The following is a 23380-nucleotide window of genomic DNA, read 5'->3' as shown; positions in this document are numbered from 1 at the left end:
CAGGCTGAGCTGCCGGCCAGCCTGCAAGGGGAAGGACAAGGCACACCCCCAAGGGGGTCAGCAAGAGGGAGGAGAGAGGGACCCCTGCCCTGGCCCCTCCTATGCCTTAGGTTCACCCAGACATCAGGAGAGCCCACAGCTTGGGGTAAGTTTCACACCTGTAAAACCAAGGGCCTTCCCAGGATTGCCCCTTCAACAGCTCTACCCCATATGTACCTCTGCATCTCTGTGCCTTTGCATAGCCTGTTCCCTCTGCTGGGTGTGCCCTCTCTCTCCTATGTACTTAGTGAAACATCTAAGACCCGCTGAAATGCCACCTCCTCCATGAAGCCTTCCCCAACTCTCCTCACCCAAGTCCCCAACAGGGCACTAGGCACAAGCCTCCGTTGTGGTGCACATCCAGCTTTCTCTCTAATACAGTTGTTCTACAACTGTTAGCTGATCCACCTCACGGAGTGTGAGTTCTCCAAGGGAGGGACCACTTCCTCACTCTCTGTCCTCCACGGCCTCTGGTTTATCCTGGTTGCTCGGTACATGTTGTGGAGGGAATGTGTGGGTCCTGAGAACACAGGACAAGGCTTCCCAGGAGACTCGCTTCGCCCCATGCCTCGCCACACACCCGCTTTCCCAAGCCTCCACCAACGGTGTGTTCTTGCAGTGGGCCTGCGTAAGGCTCCCAATGTGTGGTTGGTGTCTCCCAGCTGTGGCTGGTCTCATCGCCACGCCCCCCATGTTTCTCTGCCAAGTGAGTATAAAAACCGTTGAAGTGAAAAGGGACCTGCCTGGAAAGCTCAAGAAAGGGTGGAGCTCAGAGAAATGGGGTCTTTTCCTCAGACAGGTGCGGGGGCTGAGCAAGTGTGGCTTGGGAGGTGGGCGAGGGCAGGAAGCAAGGAGCATAAGACGATGAGACCAAGGCCTGAAGTCCAAGAGAGGGAGGAGGAAGAGGCCGCGTGGGGAGGTGGCAAGGAATCTAAAGAGAAAGTGTGTGTGGCGACCTGGCCCCCAGGAAGAACCATGTATTCCCTCACAGCCAACTTAGAATCCTGGAAACACAGTACCACCTCCAGTTAGTGTCCCAGACACGGTGCTAAAAGCCTCTTAAGAGGCGCATCATGGCACCCTGTGAGGTAGGCGCCCTCAGTGCCCTGATGTTACAGATGAGGCTCAGAGAAGTTAAATGACTTGCCCAGGGTCACACAGCTAGTTGCAGAGCTAGCATTTGATCTCTGTCTCTGGCCTGCTCAACCAAAGTTCTGGAAGAGCCTTCACAGTCATTTGTTGAACTTTCTCATTTCCAGGTTGGCAAACTGAAGTTACAGGAAGGAAAGGACTTGTCTAAAAAATGATAAACATCATATGTTGAGTGCCAGCTTTAAGCCTGGGCCTGCACTATTCACTTAACAGGTATTATCTTACCACACTTCATAGTCTGTTCATGAAGTTGGTTTGGGCACTTTCATTTTAGAGGTGATAAAATGAGGCTCACAGAGGTTAGGGGACTTGCTCAAGGTCACAGGGCACAGCAGTGGCAAAGCTGGGATTCACATCCAATCTGCCTGACTCTCCACCTTTATGTCTTAATGTGTCTTACGTCTCTTTTGAACTATCTTCATTTAAACTGTGATGTGAAAGGACTCTTCCCTGGTCTCCCCTAATCCTTCTCTGTCCCTCCTAGAGGGCCTGCAGAATGAGAGAGCTGGGAAGGAATTCAAAATTCAGGACCCTTGTCCCAGGATTGAGGGCTCTGTTTCATTTATTCATCCTTTCAACAGCTCTGTATTGAGCACCTACTAGGTGAGAGGCACTGTTCCAGGCCCTGGGGGCTCAGCAGTGTACCAGTATCAGAATTCCTGCCCTTGGGGAGCTCGCATGCTGGTGTTTAAGGCCTAGCTCTCCTGGCCAGCCCAACTCTGCACAATCTCTCTGCTGTGCTCAGTGGCTGACCTGTGCTCAGGGCGTGGTGAGGATTTGCTGAGTGAATGGGTGAGAGTAGTACAAATCATCGAAGAGTGAGAAGCAGCCAGCTGCTGGAGAGCTGGGTCTCACACTCGGGCCTCTGAAATGTTCAGTCACAGAAGATACCCTTGCAAAGCAAAACCCACATCCAAATCCAGGATACACCAGCCTAAGACCCATAAAACCTTTGGCAACTCCCAGTTTCTTCATTTGTAAAGTAGGAAAGGTAATAACCTTGCAAAGTTGTTTTGAGACAAAAAACGTAGCACCTATGTGAGGGGTAATATTCTAAGGACTTTAATGTACTTTATGCATATGAAATCATTTAACTCTCACAATATCCCATGAGACAGTATTATTATTACCACCAGTTTACAAGTGAGGAAGCTGAGTGTCACATATGCTAAGCCATTTACCCAAAACCACACAGTATTATGTGGCAGAACTGGACCTTGAACCCATACAGGGTGGCTCCAGAATCTGGCATCCTTAACCACTAGGCTATCTCTACTGACTCTGGTGAATGAGATGACATATGCTCACACAAAAATGTGTCCTTGAATGTCCATAGCAACATTATCATAAGAGCAAAAAAGTAGAAACAAACCAAATGTCTATCAAATGATGAATGGGTAATCAAAATGTGGTATATCCAATGGAAGATTATTTGGCCGTAAGAAGGAATGAAGTAGTACAACATGGATGAACCTTGAAAACATGGTAAATCAGCCACAAAAGGCCACGTGTTATATGACTCCATTTATATTAAATGTCCAGAATAGGCAAATCCACAGAGACAGAAAGTAGATTAGTGGTTGCCAGTGGCTGGAGGTACAGGGGGATGGGGAGTGACTGCTAACGGGTAGTTTTCTTTTGGGGGGTAATGCAAAGATTCTAAAATTGATTGTGGTGCTGGTTATACAACATTGTGAATATGCTAGAAACCACAGAATTCTACACAAAATTGGTGAATGTTATGGTATGTGAATTATATCACAATAATGATTTTTTATAATAGTACCTATTTGTATTCAGTTGCAAGGATTGAATGAGTTAATATTTATAAATCACTTAGGGCTTCCCTGGTGGCGCAGTGGTTGAGAGTCCGCCTGCCATTGCAGGGGACACGGGTTCATGCCCCGGTCCGGGAGGATCCCACATGCCGCGGAGCGGCTGCGTCCGTGAGCCATGGCTGCTGAGCCTGAGCGTCCGGAGCCTGTGCTCCGCAACGGGAGAGGCCACAACAGTGAGAGGCCCACATACCGCCAAAAATATATATATATATATATATATATATATATATATATATAAATCACTTAGAACAGTGGTGGGCACATGGTAAACACTATATAATGCATTAGCTATAATTGAATGCCTACTATGTGCTAGGCACTGAGCCAGATATTAGAGATATACTGATAAACAGTGAAGAAAATGTTTCCTACCCTATTGGGGATTACACTTTTCGGAGGAGGTGGGTATTAACCAAATCTTGCATTCACTATTCTTTCCCTATCTCCCTTTCCAAGGGCTCCTCCTTCACCTCTGTCCTACAAATATAGTGTACCTGGCTCCCCTCCTCCTCTTTCCTCAGTACACACACAATCCCTAGGTGACAAATTACCTAATCAGAAGTGGAAGAGGGCCACCACTACAGATCCTACAGGAAAGTATTGTGAACAATGTTATGCCAATCCATTTGACAATGTAAATGACATGGACAAATTTCTTGAAAGACGTAATTTCCCCAGGTGATCTCATGCACAAGGATACCAGCCATGTGCTAATGATTACTGATTCTACAGCTTCTGCCCAGCTCTCTCCCCTGAACTTGAGACTACCATTTTCAACTGCCTACCAAATATTTCCACCTGGAAGTCCCCACACCTCTGAAACCCAACATCCAGGGCAAAACTTGCTTATCTTCCCTCCTCCTCCTTCTCTAATATTTTCAACATCACTTCATGGCACCTGCTTCCACCAAGTCACACAAGCTAGAAATTTCAGGGTCTTCCCTGGCCCCTCCTTGCCCCTCAATCCCTACCCCCAGCCATTCACCAAGCCCTGCCGGCCTGTTAAGTTTATGAAATATTTCAAGCATAGAGAAGAATATATGGAGAATATAATGAACACTTGAGCACCCACCATCCAACTTTGATTAAATCTTAACATTTTATGATATTTTCCTCATATTTAAAAAGTACTAGGGACTTCACTGGTGGTTCAATGATTAAGACTCCATGCTCCCAATGCAGGGGGACTGGGTTCGATCCCTGGTCAGGGAACTAGATCCCGCATGCCGCAACTAAAAATCCCACATGCTGCAACCAAAGATGCTGTGTGCTGCAACGAAAAAAAGAAAAAAAAATCCTGCGTGCCACAACTAAAGACCTGGTGCAGCCAAATAAATAATTTTTTTAAAAAATAAAAAATACTATGTTACTTATTTAGTCTGTTGTCTATTCATCCCATCCCATTAGAAAACAGGGACTTTTTTTGTTTTGTTCACTGTAGTATTCCCAGTGACTAGAACGGTCCCTGGAACATAGCAGTCCCTAATAAATATTTGTTAAATGAATGAACGCATGAAAATAAAACATTCTAGGTAGAGTTGAAGCCCTCTGTCCCCTTTGCAGATCTCAATCTTCTCCCCCTCTCCCCACATGTGACACCCATTCTGATCTTGGTGTTTATCATTATCAGGCATGTTTTTATTCCTTTACTATGTGTTTATGGATCCATAAGCAGCACATAGTATTGTTTTTCAGATTTTAAAACTTATATAAATGATATCCTACTGTATTATCCTCCTTCAACTTAATTTTTTTCCAATTTGATACATGTAGTTCTGGATTATCCATTTTAACTTCTATAGAGTATGCTGCTGTATGACTATACTTCATAGTGTAATAGAGCATGGACTCTGGGGCCAGGCTGCCTTAAAGACGTGAGCATTTTATACATTTTAGTTGGGAGTGAAATATCTGGGTGGTAAGATATAGCCATCTTCAGCTTAACCAGATACTATCCAGTTGCTCTCCAAAGTTGTTCTAATTTATACTTTCACCACCTGTGATTCTCATTGCTACTTTTAGTTTGCATTTTCTTGATTACTGATAAGGTGGTGAGTGTCTCCAGCACCAAGACCTTGGCTTTGATGCCTGCAACACCCGGCACTCCACCTGGCTCTGGCAGGTTCTCAGGAAGTATGTTTTGAACTTTATGTTGTCCTGCAAGTGGAAGGACTTGGGTTCAAATCTCAGCCCTACCTTCCTGAGTCAGTTATAACTCTGGACAAGTCCCTTCCCCTCTCTGAACCTCCACTTCTTTAACTGTTGGAGAGGGCTGGGTTATTTACAAAGAGTTTACTTTTACATCTGGAAACCTCATTTGACTTCAAAAGTATCTTCCAGCTCTAGAATTTAGGGTTCACATTAAAGCCATTCTTTTTTTTTTTTTTTTTGGCAAAGCCATTCTTTATTCATAATTTCTAAAGATCGGAAAAGTCCCTCAACTGGTGAATGAATAGACAAACTATGGTACATCCATGCAATGGAATACTACTCAGCAATGTAAAGGAACAAACTATTGATATATGCAATCATGCGGATGAATCTTAAATACATTATGCTAAGTGAAAGAAGCCAGACTCAAAAGGCTACAGACTATAGGGACTTCCCTGGTGGTCCAGTGGCTAAGACTCTGCACTCCCAATGCAGGGGGCTCAGGTTAGGGAACTAGATCCCACTTGCCACAACTAGGAATTCTCATACCAAAACTGAAGATCCCGCGTGCCACAACTAAAGATCCCACATGCCTCAACTAAAGATCCCGCATGCAGCAATGAATATCTGGCACGCCACTACGAAGATCTGGCCTGCAGCAACGAAGACCCCATGTGCCGGAATTAAGACCCAGTGCAGCCAAATAGATAAACACATAAATTTTAAAAACGTTTTTTTAAAAAAAAGCTACGGACTATATAATTCCATTTTCATAACACTCTGGACAAGGCAAAACTGCAAGGACAGAAAACAATCAATGGCCACCTGGGAGTAGGGATGGTATAGACTACAACAGGGCAGAAGGGAATTTGGGAAGGTGATGAAACTGTTCTCTATCCTGATTGTGATGGTGGTTACAGGGCCATATGTATCTGTCAAAACACATGGAGCTGTACACCTAAAAGAGTGAATTTTAATGCATATAAACTGTACTTCAGGTTTTTTTAAATGAAGCCATTAAAAATCCTGAGAGCATTAGGTTGTCTCCACCTGGGTGTCAGAGGAGTGACACCAGACACAAGTCTGCACCTCAGCCACAGGAGTGAATGGGGAGGCTCTCTGGCATTGCCGTGGGTTTGTGTGGGAGGGGAGTCGGAAGGTGCCCCTCTTTGAGCATGAGCAAAGGACCACTGGGGCAAGCCCTGTGAGGGTGCCCTGGTCGAGGGCAGCCTGATCTCACTTAACAAGTACCTATGACACAGCATCATCCTCTCATTTTCAGGAACAGAATGAAATTCACAGATATTCGATGACTCGATGAGGTCATTGGCAGTGGATGATGGAGCTGGGATTCTAGCCCTGTCTATGCATCCCCCCCCCAACATGTGACTGGGTTCTCTGCATCCCCAATGTGCAGCCCTCCTCTGGGGCCCAGCCTCATCTCATGTCTGTCTCCAGTCTCAGAATTTATTCCAATAGACACAAAGGTGGGGTCAGTATCTAATGTCGAAGGTGCTCACCAGCTGCTCACCTTGACACTTGCAGATGTCACCTGGCATCTCTCTCCTCTCTCTTCCCAGCTGGAAAACGCTGGCGGAGGGGTTGCTCAGGGAGATCCAGGCTCTCCCAAACCCCACCCATAACGCAGTTCACCCAGCTCCTTCCCCTGGTGGTCTGCAGCCCAGAAACCTTCACCTTTATTCTCCCGACTGGCCACTCTGGGACAGCACTCCTTGTCCAGTCATTCATTCAGAATACAATCTCCAGGAGCTGGCTGTGTGCTGGGCACAGTGCTACGCCCTTTGGCTAACATCTGTCCCTCATGGAGCCGGCAGGATGGTGAAGAGGTCAGACACAAGGGCTCTGGGGCCTGAGACTTGATTCTGGCTCTGCCCTTATTAGCTGTGGACCAATGACTTCCCCTCTTTGAGTCTCAGTTTCCTTGTCTGTATAATGGGAATGGCCATCATTCCTACACCTCATAGAATTTAGATGAGGGTAAATGAGAAAATGCATGCAAAGCCCTTTGAAACTAGCTGCTCACAGACTGGTAGCTAGTGGAGTCATAATAATTTCTCTGGGAGAGAGATGTAGACAGATCATGTCAGAGGGCTCTGGGGGCTCTGAGGTACCCATGAGCTCAGCCTCGGGGTGGGAGGGGGAGGAAAGCTTCATAGAACAGGTAGTTGGGGATGAGTTGGGGGCACTCCAGTCAGGGCCCTTGAGACAGGAAAAAGAAGAGGATCTGTTTCTGGTTTGTTTTGAGAATTTGATGAGTCAATACACAGCAAACACTTGAAATGGTTCCTGGCCTGCGGTACAAACTCTAGAAACGTTAGTGATGACAATGAAGGTGATAGAGGGGTGATTTATGATTTAGGTCAATGCTTGAAGCAAGCCTTTGTGGAGCTATGCCTCACCTGGGTCTTCATTCTCTCCATGGTGTGGAAGATTCCAGCCCCTTGAGGAGTCAGCTCTATAGCCCAGGAGACCCTGTGAACAAGAAACTGAGTCAGTGGAGAGAAGGCAAAGAGAGGTCCTGGAGGCTGGAAAAGAGAGGAGGGGGCTGGAGAAATGCAAGAAGACAAGGATGGGGGATTTGCACCCAGAAGTCCTCGCTGTTTCCCAGACACTAATGCATCTTCCCATGTTGTTTCCCCATCAGACTGAGGCTTTCTAGGGTAGGGATCATGTCTCCATTTCATGAAGCTCCACCTCAAAGGCAAGGGGAAACAAATTCAAAAAAACCCCAACTGTCCAGGTCTGCCCAGTCTGTCCTGATTTCAGCACTGAAAGTCCCAAACCCCTCAGTCCAGGGGAAACTGGGACAATTGGTCACCCTCCCTGCCATTGCCTCTGCTTCCAGCTCCTCCTCCTTCTTCAAGCCTCAGAAACAACCCTGTCAGACCCGTGGGTGCGTGGTCCCAACTCACCCTCTTCTGGAAGGCTCAGGAAGGACGGGGAAATTCAGACCCGGCCATGGTTGGCCAGTGCCTCCGGGAGCCCCCGTGTTCCAGGGGACAGGAATGACATCCTGGGTTCTGAGGCGCAGGCTTCACCCAGGCTCCCCAGGGGCTGGCAGATGTGGCGCCTGATTTCCCAGTGCTAATCCCTCTGTGTGTCTTACGCTATGGGGATTAGTTCCTGGGGTCCCCGAGCAGCCGGGAGTGGGGCACATCTGTCAGGGGGACTGTGTGACGCCTCGTGACCCAAAATGCTCCAGGCTAGCGGGCAAATGTATGCTCTCTCCAGAAGGAGTGTCTGCCAAGCCCAGTGTGCGTAGGAGAGATGATGGGAACTGCCAGGAAACAGCCTCAGCCCGACCCACAGGCCTCCCAGACCTGCCATCCCCCACACCAGCTCCTCAGCTACCTCTGAGGAACCCTGGGCTCCAAAGAACACAGTTTGAAGACCACTGGGGTCAGCCTAGTTGTTACATATTCGGATAACTCGGTTCAAATCCCAGTTCTGTAACTACCTGTGTAGCCTTGGGTAAGTCAGGCCCTCTTTGATTTTTCATCTATAAAATTGGGATGATATCTATGTTATTGTGAGGATTAAACAGCGATGTGTATGCAAAGCAGGTAGCCCAGGACCTGGCACCTAGTAAGGGTTCTGTTAAGGTTAGCTTCTCTTTATTTTATTTATTTATTTATTTATTGACTGCGTTGGGTCTTCGTTGCTGCACATGGGCTTTCTCTAGTCGCGGCAAGCGGGGGCTACTCTTCGTTGTGGTGTGCGGGCTTCTCATTGCAGTGGCTTCTCTTGTTGCAGAACCTGGAATCTAGGAGCACGGGCTTCAGCAGTTGCAGCATGCAGGCTCAGTAGTTGTGGCTCGCGGGCTCTAGAGCACAGGCTGAGTAGTTGTGGCGCACGGGCTTGGTGGTTCCGCAGCATGTGGGATCTTCCCATACCAGGGCTCGAACCCGTGTCCCCTGCCCTGGCAGGAGGATTCTTAACCACTGCGCCACCAGGGAAGTCCCAAGGTTAGCTTCTTTTTATAACTTGGGTTTTACACCACAACTTTAGAAAGTCACTATCCACTGATTTTAGTTGGCACAAAAGAGAAAATATATTTGCCTTCTTGGCACCAGATATGGCTGCACATTGGAATTACCTGGCGAGCTTGTAAAAACCGCTAGTCTGGATCCCACCGCCCCAGAGGTCCCCAGGGGTGCAGCCCAGGGCATCACGATTTTTTGAAAACTCCTCAGTGTGTGGTTAAGGTTGAGAATCATTGCCCCAGACCACTGTGTTTCCATCTCATTATAAATGAATGTAGGAATAGCCTGGGGATCAAGTTAAACTTCAGGTTCTGAATCAGTGGGTCAGGGTGGGACCTGAGAGTCCATTTCAAACAAACTCCATTCTGGTCTGTGGACCACACTTTGAGGAGCAAGGCTCCTCTGCAATTCAAGGATTGCGCCAGCTTCTACTTCATGATCTCAATAGAACATCACAATTGCCTCCCAGCCACCCCGTCGCTTGAGTTATTCTATTTTGCTTATGCTCAGGGTCAAGTATGTGAATGGTGGAGGCAAGCCTTTTGGATCTTTTTTTTTTTTTAATTTTATTTTTGGCTGTGTTGGGTCTTCGTTGCTGCACGCGGGCTTTTTTTTTTCTTCTCTAGTTGCGGTGAGTGGGGGCTAGTCTCCATTGCGGTGCGTGGGCTTCTCATTGCGGTGGCTTCTCTTGTTGCGGAGCACGGGCTCTAGGAACGCAGGCTTCAGAAGTTGTGGCACGCGGGCTCAGTAGTTGTGACTCGTGGGCTCTAGAGCACAGGCTCAGTAGTTGTGGTGCACGAGCTTAGTTGCTCCACGGCATGTGGGATCTTCCCTAACCAGGGCTTGAACCCGTGTCCCCTGCATTGGCAGGCGGATTCTTAACCACTGAGCCACCAAGGAAGCCCAGCCTTCTGGAGCTTATTCTGTATCCCTCAAGGTCAAAAATCTGGGCTGACCCGGAAAAGGGGTGTGATAAGTTAGAGAGAGAAGAGATCTGAGTAATCTTGTCCAAGCTCCACATTGTATGGCTGGTGAAACAGACTGTGAGAGGGGAGATGAATTGCCAAGGTCACACAGAAAATTTAGTGGCAGCAATGGAGCTGGGACCCAGGTTTTCTTTCCCATTGTAGCTGGCTGCTTTGTTCATCTTTAGTGAGGCTCTAAGTAGGCTGGGCAGCCTGCCTCTGGGTCACAGATTGAATGCAGACAGTGTGCCCCATATAGATGCTTAGTGCCTTCTGTGTTACCCTCTGAGGTCTTCACAACAATCCCATGAGGCAGGTTTTATTCTGTCCCCATTTGACAAAGAGGAAACTGAAGCTCTGAGAAGTGAAGTCCCCCAGAAGTGGCAGGACTGGGATTCCAACCCAGGAGTCCTCTCTGCTTCCCAGACACTAATGCATCTCCCATGTTTTTTCCCCATCAGACTATAAGGTTTTCTAGGGTAAAGAGCACGTCTCATTCTGGTTTGTGCTGCCAAACCAGGGCTAAATATCTGAATCAGTTAATCCACTCCAGGGTTCTGCATCTCTGCTGACAAGGACCCTCACCCCCAGGACACTAGCTCCTCTCTTGGAGTTCCTCCCTTGCCCCTTTCCCCAGCCCTAATGCAGCCATTTCTCTCCACCCAGACCAGCCCCTGCACTACCAAATTTAGCCAGACCAGAATCCATACCCTGTCATAGAGGACAGTGGCCACACAGTGGCACCAGATGTCCACGTGTAAAGTCTTCCAGCCTCCTGGAAAGGATCATTTATTTAATCACTGAATGCTTCTCTCTCTCTAGGCATTTGTCCAAGGGCTTTCCATCCATGCACCAAGATAATCCCCGCAACAGCCCCATGCATTCATTCTCTCTATAGATGAGAGATCATATTAATCATTTGCTTAAATAATCTTCCAAGGCTGCCCACTGCTCTATGGAAAAATCCAAATTCTTACCTGCATAGTCTAACCCTACCCACTGGACCCTTGAGTCAGACTGCTGGGGTTCAAAACCCAGCTCCACCACTTATTATCTACATGACCTTGGTCAGATTTCTTGACTTCTCTTGGACCTCAATGTGCTGATCTGTAAAATAGGGTAATGAAATAGAACCTACCCCCTTGGGGTGAGAGTGAGGTTTACGTGAGATAAGACACCTAAAGCACACAGTAGGTGCACACAGTAACCGCTCTGATTACCATTAGATTTGGAGGGTCCCCCTCACAATCCCATGAATCTCTCCTTCTCTCTTCCCTTTTCTCCATCTCTCCTTCTCCCAACTTTTTTTTCTACTTTTACTCTCTCCCCTGACTCTCCACCTATTCTAGCAGGGACAGCATGTTAAATAGTATATTAGAAAGCGATACATGCTATGGAAAAATAAATAGAGCCAAGTAAGGGGAGGTAGATTATAGTATCAAATTGGGCAGTCAGGATGGCCTCCTTGAGAAAGAAATGTCTAGCAAATCACCTAAGGGAAGTAAGGGAGGTAGTAGTATATGGACAACAGAGGAAGAGAGTCCATGGTAGGGCCTTAGGGTGAGAGTGTACAGAAAAGCGAAGAGGCCAGTGGCTGAGCAGATTAAGTGAGGGGCAGAGTAGAGGCGAGGTGGGAAAGGTAGCTGGGGAGCCAGGTCATGGAGAACCTCCCAGGCCACAGGAGGGACTGTAATTCTCACTCTGAGTGAGGTGGGAGCTGTTGTAGAATCTGGAGAGAGTGGCATGACCTGACTTTTTTATTTTTTAATAAATTTATTTATTTATTTATTTTTGACTGTGCTGGGTCTTCGTTGCTGCGCACAGGCTTTCTCTAGTTGCAGCGAGCGGGGGCTACTCTTCGCTGTGGTGGGCGGGCTTCTCATTACAGTGGCTTCTCGTTGTGGAGCATGGGCTCTGGGCACGTGGGCTTCAGTAGTTGTGGCACACGGGCTCAGTAATTGTGGCTCGCGGGCTCTAGAGCACAGGCTCAGTAGTTGTGGCGCACAGGCTTAGTTGCTCTGCAGCATGCGGGATCTTCCCAGACTAGGGCTCAAACCCGTGTCCCCTGCATTGGCAAGCGGATTCTTAACCACTATACCACCAGGGAAGACATGAAGCGCTCCGGCTTCAGTGCTGAGAGCAGACTAGAGGGCAAGGGTCGGGGCAGGGAGACCAGGGCCTTGTTCAGCTGAGAGATGGTAGTGGCCTGGTGCACCCAGGCAGGGAGAACATCCAGACTCTGCATATGCTTCTAAGGAAGAGCCAATAGGACTTGCCAATAAATTAGAGCTGGATATGAGAGAAGAGAGGAGTGGGGATCAGCTCCAAACTTTTTGGCCTGAGCAACTGGAAGCTGGGAATTGACTTTTACTATGAGATGGGGAAACCTGCACGTGGGAGGGGGTTTGAGCGGAGGGACAGAGTTCAGGATTGACTGTATGGATTTTGAGATGTCTAAGTGAAGGTGTGAAAGTAGGCAGTTGCACATTTGAGTCTGGGATGTAGAGGTCTGTAACAAAGACACAATTTAGAAAATGATTGACATGTAACAGTAGATGATATTTAAAGCCATTACCAAGGGAGTGAGAAGGAGTAAAGAAGGGATCTGAGGACTGAGCCCTGAGGTCCAGGAGAGTACTGGGTGAAGTACTGAGTACTGGGTGAAGGTGAATATCACAAAGTCACGCAGCACAGGTGCAAATGGGGCTTTACTGGGAAAACTTGGAGGCAGAGGGTCAGCCATTGAATGAGGCATTGGGTTGTCCATCCAACCTCTTGTCATCATGTGGAGAGAGATATGGGGGTCAGGGCATAGCTGGAAACATCCTGGAATATTCTCCAGGAGAGGGACCCCTCATTCCCTTCACTACTTTTTTTGGCAAATGTGAGGTCAGTCTTGCAAGTAAAGAAGATGTGGTCTGAGCTCAGGTACCAGGGGAATTGTTTGCAGTGCTGAGGGCCCCTGGAGACCCCAGGGGAAGTAGAGACCATGTGGAATCATTTCTGCTTTGGGAAGGGAGGCCCCTCTGGAGCCCACCTGCTTTCTCACTGCTAGGAACCCGGAGTGAGTACCCAGAGTTTTCCAGTAAAGTCCAAATTGTTTTTCCAAGGTCCACCCCCTGACCTAGGGGCTCCTGAAACATAAGCCTGCCAAACGGGCATAGAAATCAACAAGGGGAGAAATCAACTGAGCTTATAAGGAACTTCCAATGGTGTTGGCAATGCTGGAGGAGACATTAATGCTAGAGGGAGGCCTGGAGTAATAGTGCAAAGCACATTGTGGAGGCCTAAGCCATCTGGCCATGGAGGAGTGGTCTGCAGGCATTGGACTTGCTCTTACGGTAGCTGCATGAGCTTCTTGACTTGTCTGAAGGTGTTAACCCAGAAGCAGCAGGAGATATTGGCCAGTGAGTATGGTTATTCCCCTGGTTGGCCAGCAAATAGTCCAAAGCTATGTGGTTATATCCTGAGCTAAGGATTCATGATAACCTTGACAGTGAGAACCCTGGCTGTCCCCATAGTAATTTCCTTTCTATGGTTCCACCTATCTAGGGGAGGAAAACCTGCATAAAATAGGGAAACCCATGTACTTAATACCCAGGAGTGTCTTGTCAATGGTACCAGAGGCTGGTGCTGGAAATGTTGCCTTGCCCACACATCTTGGGTTATTATGAAGGTTGATATGCAGGTGGCATTATGTCCAAGGAGAAAGCAACGAAGGACCTATATCTAGAATACAAAATAGTTTTGGGGTTACAAAGCGCACTGCTCAATATTCTTCCAGCTGGCCTCAACATTATCCATGAAGAGGATGAGAACATGATTGTGAAGGCCCAAGGCACAGCAGCTGGGAGAAATGTCCTTGCCATTGTCAGAGAGTGAGATACCAATAAGGTCTCCCGTAGCTGGGCATGGTGGGAGGGGGTAGGAATGGCATATTCAGTACTGTGACAGGTTCATGCCACGGGCCCCGGCCTGAGCAGCTGCTCAAGGCTGTTTAGCATTGCCTGTTCAGATCTGGAAGAAGAGGAGAGAGGTTATTTACCCCTCCACCCCAGTCTATTTCCTGAGATTGCTTGCCTATGTTCTTGCTAGATTTGCTGGGATCTGTCGTGTGCCTGGCATGAGCTAGTTGATCTGTCCTTTCTCAAAACATTTACCTCCATAGGAACCCAGGAGTCACCATACTTCCTGACACATCAGGGGGACTTGTTCCCCTCTTAGGTGCCCACAGAGGATGAGGGAGTGGCTAAGGTAATTGCTCCTTGAGCCAACCATACCAAGGCTCATTTGTACACGCCACCTGCAGGTGGCAAGTGTGGAAGAGCAAGTGAATTCCACGTGGACAGATGGAGGGCAGTGCCGTAAAGATAATTCCATCATCATATTATATCATACCTGGGAATTCCAGCACATGAAAAAGATGCTCATCAGAGCCTTAAGAGTCTAGGTTCTACCTGCTTGGTGGAAAAGAACAGTCACCCCATGTACCTAAACCATGTTCATGGTAGTCAGAATCCATGGCAATTGTGAACTAGTCAGATCCAAAGGTCATTGTGCCACTTTGAGCCACCTTGAGCCACAGGCCAACGTTCCTGCAAGTAATACACATTCCGTGAGCACCAGTGACTTCATAAGTCAAATGAGTCCTCACTGGACTCCCTCAAACCGCCGTGGTAGTTTCACTGTTGTGATAGGTCCAGGTGTGCATCTAGTGAACTAAAGTGGTTATGATGGCCACATAGTCTTAATCAGCTTTTTTATTCCAGATGCTCTCTTCAAGATGCAGTGCCTTACTGTGGGCTCATTCATATGTCACATATAGATCGAGTTTGTGGCTGAATTGTTGTATCCATCTCCACAGCAGGGGTTACCATATGGACATTCTCCTAATGGTCCCGTTTTGGGTGGTCCAAAGGCCTGGCCATACAGCAAGTCCATTAGCAACGGCCCATGAAGCTGTGTAAAAGGGACTATTTACAAAGGTGTGGGCAGGCTATAGGGAACACACAAGTGTGGTGCAGTACCCCTGGACTGGTAACTGGGGGGATGCTACTGCCCTTGGGCCAGAAGGGAACTGGAAGAAGGTCTTGTAGAGAGAGCCTCCTCTGTGATGACCCAGCCAGCCTCAAACCAGCCCCAGGCAACCCCACAAGAGGCATAAGCATCCCAACCTCCTCCTTCCCTCTCATCCTCTGCCAGGGATCCCTGTCGGCCAAACTCAACTGGAAGCCACAGGGTAAAGGAACCTGATGATGCAGGTTGACCCCCTGGCAGAAAAGGCAGAAGGATGGAGAGTGGGCCTGGAGGGCAAGTAGAAGATACAACACACAAGGGAGGGTTGCGATTTTAGATAGGGCAGTCACAGGAGTCCTCACTAGGAAGGGATCATTTGAGCAAAGACCTGAAGAAGTGTCGTAACTCATCGAATCCTCACAGCAATTGATAAGGCCATTTTATAGTTGAGGAAACTGAGGTACAGCACTCAGTTTATTCATCATCCAAGATTACACAGCTAAGAGCTGATAGAGTTGGGATCTAAAGCCAGGGAGTTTAGCTCCAGGTATCCTGCTCTAAACAAAATAGGATATAGAAAAATCATAAAATGAAAGGGCAGAGAAAATGTCAGGACATATAAGACTGTGATTGACAGTCATAGATGTTATTTATTGAGCACTGACTGTATACGAGCCACTGTGTTAGGTGCTATGAGGGGGATATACAGATGAACAAGATACTGTGTTTGGGTTTCCCTGGTGGCACAGTGGTTAAGAATTCGCCTTCCAACGCAAGGGACACAGGTTCGAGCCCTGGTCTGGGAAGATCCCACATGCCGCGGAGCAACTAACCGCATGCGCCACAGCAACTAAGCCTGTGTGCCACAACTAATGAAGCCCGTGCGCATAGAGCCCCTGCTGCACAACAAAAGAAGCCACCGCAATGAGAAGCACGTGCACTGCAACAAAGAGCAGCCCCCCGCTCACCACAACTAGAGAAAGTCTGCGTGCAGCAACAAAGACCCAATGCAGCCAAAAATAAATAAATAAAATAAATAAATTTATTTATTAAAAAAAAAAAAGATGCTGTGCTTGCCCTCAAAGAGTCTATAATCTAGTTGGAGAGTGGGGAGGGAGTATAGAAACATTTACAAACCAAATCCCAGCAGATCATCATACAGTCTATCGTAGAATTACAGATAAAATGCTGGGATACCGCTAAGGAAAGAGACACTTTACAGCTGGGCTGAGGGCAGCTTTCCGGAGGTGGTGGCTTTGAAAGAAGCAAAGAATTGTAACAGCAGAAAGGGGAAGATAAGGGATTCCAGGGGAAGAAACCACGTGAGCAAAGATGTGGCTGCATTTGGGGGATGGCTGATCACCTAATTTGATGAGAGCGCACGAGACTTTTGCTAAGAGAGATGATTTTAAGTGGGACACCAATAAGGCATTAAGCCACACTGGATCCCACAGCAAGGCAGAGGCTTCCTTCTCAATTCTCCTTAATGGAGAAAAGTCTCAGCTGAGTGCTGGCATATCTTGCAAACACTAACACTCACTAATCTCCCTTTTTAACCCACATTTTACAGATTCAGATCTTCAAGTGGGCAACCAAGCTCTGGTTGGAACTTCACAACATTGTTTTGTTTTCACTGTCTTTATTTTGACTGTTAGGTTCTATTTCAAACAATGATACTGGTTTTTTTTTAACTTACAGATAAATTTTTTATTATTATTTTCCTTTCCAGATAAATTTATTAAGGAAAATATAGTTGATTTAAAGGGACAATATCTAGTTACGCATTCAGGTGGTTCACAGCTATGGCAAAAATCACAAAGGTGGTACACTACTGACTGATGTTCAGGATACTCTGGTATCGGGTAAAAAGCATGTGAGGGAGAATAATGGGGGAAAAAGGTTGGGAAGGGGGTCAGATCATGGGGGGCCTGAACACCATGGTGAGGAGTGAGGCTTTTATTCTGTCAATCACGGCAAGGCGTTGGCTCAAGAATAGGCAATTATCATGCTCGGAGCTGTGCTTGGCAGGGCTTGTTTGTGGCCTCTGAGTGCAGGGGGAGGAGGAGACTGGAGGCTGGGACAGCACTGGGGAGGCTGTTGAAAGACTCAAGGAGAACAGGTAGAGGGCCCTGGACCAGGGTCAAGGTGGTCCAACTGAAAGAGAGGAAGGGCTGGGTTCAAGAGCTCCCATCAGGTTGTGTCATAGGGTGCTATGTGGCTGACCTGGTGAGTACAAACTTCTTTTCAAGAGGCGATGAATTTCAGCCTCTAATCCTCCTCTCCAGTGTGATTTACTAAGAAAATTCAATAGTCTCTGACTGGGCTTTACTGAGGAAAGGTAACAACAGAAGAGGCTAGCCCACCACAGTCTCTGGGACCTCGTTAGGGGGAATTGGAAGTGCAGTCAGAGATGATGGAGAACATAGATTCCCGTCTCCTCATTCTGGGTTTCCCCGCTGGAAAAGTCCACTGTCGGCTTGACTGCTTGTGGTGATTCATTCTATTCCATACAATGAACATCTGATTTTCTAAGACCTTCAGCTTCATTTCACTGAACATAAGCCGTTCAAGGATCTTGTCCTGGAGGGCAAAGCAAGCGTGCAGCCTCTCCACTTCTTTTGTGTTCAGGCAGTTGCTCTTGGGTTTGGCCTCGCAAGTCTTTGTCTTCTCTTCCTAAACTCCCCATCACCACGAAAAGAGGAAAAGTTGGTTAATAGTGATAATCCTTCCCATGCCAGTTGAGTTACAATCATCTCAATCAATTTCACGACCAGCATCTAAGGAGAGCCTCTTTGCCACATCTTGTGGGTGAGAGAATGGGGCCCAGTGAGGGAAGGTCCCTTTCTCAGCATCACCCAGCCTGCATGAAAGCCCCCAAACTCCCAGGATCCAGAGCTGCCTTTTGTTCACAGGAATAAGTGAAACGGCCGGCTAATCTGCACCCACGGAGGACTTAAAACCCTTAACCCAAATATATGTGTCTCCAGAGCTTGTGCTTTTCTCAACATGCCTCTTTGAGAGTTTAGTCAGGCCTCATAAAATCTCCAAGTCTCAGTGGTCTCATGAAATGCTCTTATCTCTGTCATCTTTATCTGCTCCCTCCCCCACCACTGCATGCAGTTGGTAAGGACACAATTTTTTTTTTTTTTAGGATTCAGCTACAAATTCCTAGTCTTTAAAACCATTTAAGAATTAAATATTTCAGACATGCAAAAAAAGTAAATATTACAACAAATACCCATGATCCCTAAAATATCACAACGGTAACTGAAGTCCTCTGTGGATTCTGCTCCTAGAGTGTTCCCCTCCCTCCCTGAACCTTATCTCAACTGCAATCCTGAATGTGGTATTTATTTTTTCCATGCATTTCTTTACACCACTTTACACTGGTTCTCAGTGGGAGGCTATTTTGCCCTCCCCTGGGGACATTTGGCAATGTCTGGAGAAATATTTGGTTGCCACAAGAGGGGTGAGGAGTGCTATTGGCATCTTGTGGGTAGAGGCTAGGGATACTGCCAAAAATTCAGCATTGCACAGGACAGTCTCTCATCACAAAGACTTATCCAGCCCCAAATGTCAATCGTGCAGAGGCTGAGAAATCCTGCCTTAATGTACTTTCACTATACATAGGCATCCATAAACTAGGCAGGATATTGTTTTGCATGTTTTTTAACTTTACATAAAAGACGTCATAATCTAGGTACATTTCTGCTGTCTTCATTATTCAGTTTTAGAGATTTATCTACGTTATACATGTTTTTAAATTTATCCATTTTAATTTTTCCCACTTTAAAGCAGTTGTTACTGTTGTCAAAGCATGTTGTCATCAAACATGAAGTAGAAGAGTCTGGGATGGGCCCTATTCTTCAGCTGAGGCAACTGAAACTTTGTGAAGGAAGTGCTTTGTCCTCTATCACCCAAGAGGGAGCTGCAGAGCAAGGTCTTAGACCAGAGTCGGATTCCTTAGTCTTGCCGCATTGTCCTGACACCTTCTCTGTCTTCCCACCCCCCAGTCTAGCTGCGACTATCCCATCACTCTCAGCTGAAGCTAAGGTCCCTCTTGCTCACCTGCTGGGGCTCTGGGGGCGTGGGCTTGAGTTCGTACTTGACCAGCCAGTTGCTAAGCAACAGCAGAAGTAATAGGAACCCAAACAAGGCTGGCTTATAGCTGATCAGCCAAGCCATCAGTGCTCCTATGGTGCCTGAGGAAGCAAATGTCCCATGGAGATTCCTAAAAAGAGACATTAGCTCCCCCAGCATTATGGCTTGGAAGCACCCAGGCCCCAAGGCCCTGCCTGTCTCCCATCTAGGACAGTTGCCCTCCATGACAGGAGTCATGGCTGCCCCCTCCTCTGAGTCATAACCGGCCCCCACCCCCAGCTGCCGCATAACAATAATACTGACTACTCCTAGGTCTTAAGCAGCCACTATGTGCCAGACTTTGACAGGCAGTTCACAAGCATCATCTCATGACATCCTCACAACAGCCAAATGATGTAGGCTTTCATGATACCTCAGTCATTCAACAGTACTTCTGGGCCTAGTTGCTGGGGATCAACTGGCCAGCAGTACAGAGCCTCTACCCTTGTAGAGAGGGAGACAGCGAAGAAAAATTATCCAAAACTTGGAAATAAGGCAAGAAGATTTCTGCAAGCTCGTTCACAGTCATATTAGGATATTGGCTAACTGGCCCACTTGTTTGTCACCTGATGCTTTAGGGGAAGGAAATTTTATTGGGTTTAATATTTAATATTGATTAGGGTCCTGACTCTGTAAAGTCAGATGGAAAAGTTGCTCCACCAATTTCACTTGGGTATATCCCAAAAATTGAAAGCAGGGTCTTGAAGAGATATTTGTACACCCACGTTCATAGCAGTATTATTCACAATAGCCAAAAGGTGGAAGCAACCCCAAAATCCATCAGCAGATAAATGGATAAGCGAAATGTTGTATATACATACAGTGGGATTAGCCTTAAAAAGGAAGGAAATTCTGACACGTTACAACATGGATGAACTTTGACGACATTATGCTAAGTGAAATAAGCAAAAAGCAAAAGCTATTTGATTCACTTATATGAGCTATCTAGTGCGGTCAAATTTATAGAGACAGAAAGTAGAATGGTGGTTGGCAGGGGCTGGGAGCAGAGGGGAATGATGAGTTGTCGTCTAGTGGGTACAGAGTTTTACAAGATGAAAAGGGTTCTTCAGATTCTTTGCAGAACCATGTAAGCGGATTCTTTGCAGAACCATGTGAACGGACTTAACACTAGTGAACTGTACACTTAAAAATGGTTAAGATGGTAAATTTTATGCTATATGTATTTTACTACAATTTAAAAAATTAATTTAAAGTGAATTAAATTAAAAATTTTTAATGAATTAGTTACTTCTGGGAAAAAAAATGGATAAGTTGCAAATGATTTTTGTTTCCAAATAGATGCAAATGAATTCTGTCTGACAGAAAAGATAACCTCAAAGTTTACAGTTTTATGGCCTTGTAGGACATTATTTTTTTTCTTATTCAACTTTGCAGTCTTATTCCAGCATTCTGTGTTCCACTGACCAGTGACTATATTATGTTTCTCATATTTTCCTTTGACCCATCTTTATCCTCCTGCTGTTCTCTCAAAAACGAGTTAAGGGACTTCCTTGGTAGTGCAGTAGTTAAGAATCCACCTGCCAATGCAGGGGACGCAGGTTCGATCCCTGGTCCAGGAAGATCCCACAAGCCATGGAGCAACTAAGCCCGTGCACCACAACTACTGAGCCTGCGCTCTAGAGCCCACAAGTCACAACTACTGAGCCCACATGCCACAACTGCTGAAGCCCGGGTGCCTGGAGCCCGTGCTCTGCAAGAGAGGCCACCGCAATGAAGAGTAGCCCCTGCGCTACAACTAGAGAAAGCCCGCGTGCAGCAACAACACTCAACGCAGCCAAAAATAAATTAATTAATTTTTTTAAAAAGTTAAAAAAACAAAGAATGAATTAAATAAATCTTTAACATGTGCTCACTATTTTGTATGGGAGTTCTTTATGTTCAAATGTAAATTTTAATGATTATGTTATTCTAATATATTCAATTAGTTGTCACTTGTTGGGTCTTAGGGACCTGAGATAACACTTTTTTAAAAAAATAAATTTATTTATCTATTTATTTTTGACTGCCTTGGGTCTTCGTTGCTGCATGAGGGCTTTCTTTTTAGTGGTAGCGAGCGGAGGCGGCTACTCTTCGTTGCAGTGCACAGGCCTCTCCTTAAGGTGGCTTCTCTTGTTGCAGAGCACAGGCTCTAGGCGCGCGGGCTTCAGTAGTTGTGGCACATGGGCTCAGTAGTTGTGGCTCGCGAGTTCTAGAGTGCAAGCTCAGTAGTTGTGGCACACGGGCTTAGTTGCTCTGCGGCATGTGGTATCTTCCCAGACCAGGGTTTGAACCCATGTGCCCTGCATTGGCAGGTGGATTCTTAACCACTGCACCACCAGGGAAGCCCAACACTTTAAAGTTAAATCTTTCTACACATACTTAAACATTTCCCTAGAATGTTTTCCTGAAAGTGGAATTGTTGGGTCAAAGGATATGCATATTTTTAAAATCTAATTTTAAATTTTATCAAACTACTAAACATGCAAGCCAGTCAGATAGAACTACAGGGTTTAAAACAAACAAGTTTCCATCTCTTATCTCATCCCTTCCCACCCTCACATTCTACGACTCAAACAACCAATTTCAACTCTTCTAGCTATTCCTCCTGGTGTTTATCTTGATATATCTGAGTAGTATGCTTATACTGTTATTTCTGAATTTCTCAATTTTGAAATTATATACTATCTTTTCATGATGGAATCTGGGTATTTAGCTCCTATGTAGAACCGCCTCCATTCCCACTTTGTCCCCTCTTCTGTAAACCCCTCTCACCCCTCTCCTCCACAAAGTTTCTCTTTCCTCCATTCTCCCCATATAATTCTATCCCTTTGGTTAAAACAATATTCATTGCTTATGTTATTATAGACCTGTCAGTGTAGTTCACAGCTGAACCATGTGTTGTATTATGATTACACTTTCTTTCTGGCATAGCTTTTAGTTTTCCTGAACTTAATTGTCTCTTTTTTTCTGTTAGCTTAGTTTAAAAAAAAAATTCAACTTCTTTGATGTAAAATCGACATAAAATAAAATACACCTATTTTACGTGTGTAGTTCAATGAGTTTTGACTAATGTATACACGCCCCAGTCAAGATAGAAAACATTTCCATCACCCCCAGCAAGTCCTTTCCAGCTCTCTTGAAGTCAACCCCCACCCTCATCCCAGGCAACCACTGATTGGATTCTATCACTAGAGATTAGTTTTACCAGTTCTTGAACTTCACGTATAAATGGAAGTATTTTTTGAGAATTATACTTTGAAGACACAAACCTGTAAAAAAGCGATTACAGCTCTGTGTCCTAGAGGAAATAAGCTTGAAGAACACAAGGCCTGTTCCAGTGTTGGGTCAGTGAAGGATTCCTGGAGGTATTAAAAGAATAAACCGCCACCACCATCAGCGACATTAGAAAGAATTAACCTGGAGTGGAAAGCCGTCATGTATGTGGGGATGGGAGCATAGGAGTGGGAAGAGGTGCGAGTGAGGAAGTGCAAATGGGGAGGGGGTCCAGACAGAAGACAGAGCATGAACAAAGGCCCGGAGGCAATGGCAATCCCGTTTGGACTCATATCTGGATTTCCTAACTTTTGTCCATTTTATTACCTCGAAACTCATTTGCTCTCCAAGATTTCCCCAGTCGAAGCAGGACAATTATGAATAGTAAATACGATGATCTACTAGTTACATATCAGTGTTTTCCCCTGTAAGCTCTTTGAGAGCAAGAACTTCATAATTAAACCTTTGTCACGTAGTAAGCATTAATAAATATTGGTTGACCTGACGAATGAGTAGGTGAATGAATGAATGAGTGAATGAACGAATGAATTTATGAATACACGCAAGTCCCAGGAGGAAATGGTTGCTCTCGGAGGTACAGTCTGGCCCAGAAGCCCTAGAATGGGGACCGTGCTGGGACCGACCCCGACGGCTAAGGAGACGCTCTAGGAAAGCTTCGTGCAATTTGCCATGGCGCCGCTCTAGCCTCGAGGACGCCGCTCTATGGCAGCGGGGTGGGCGGGGCCGTGGGCGTCTCGGGCTTTATTGTTCTGGCGCGGCGGGAGCGCGCGGAGCGCGCTTA

At 46.4% G+C, this 23380-nt stretch overlaps 1 protein-coding gene across 1 annotated transcript; it reads right to left on the bottom strand.

Moving 5' to 3' along the window:
- Nucleotides 1-17547: 17547 nt before the first annotated feature.
- Nucleotides 17548-19425, bottom strand: TEX46 (testis expressed 46). The gene is made up of 2 exons (XM_030883020.2): nucleotides 19234-19425; nucleotides 17548-17745 (listed from the first exon to the last, which is right to left on the bottom strand). The coding sequence occupies exons 1-2, from the start codon at nucleotides 19423-19425 to the stop codon at nucleotides 17548-17550; spliced, it is 390 nt and encodes a 129-aa protein (XP_030738880.2).
- Between the last annotated feature and the right edge of the window lie 3955 nt (nucleotides 19426-23380).

The sequence above is a fragment of the Globicephala melas genome, chromosome 1, assembly GCF_963455315.2.
Source record: "Globicephala melas chromosome 1, mGloMel1.2, whole genome shotgun sequence".
In the NCBI taxonomy this organism is placed as follows: domain Eukaryota; kingdom Metazoa; phylum Chordata; class Mammalia; order Artiodactyla; family Delphinidae; genus Globicephala; species Globicephala melas.
This window is presented reverse-complemented; position numbering and strand designations above follow the sequence as displayed.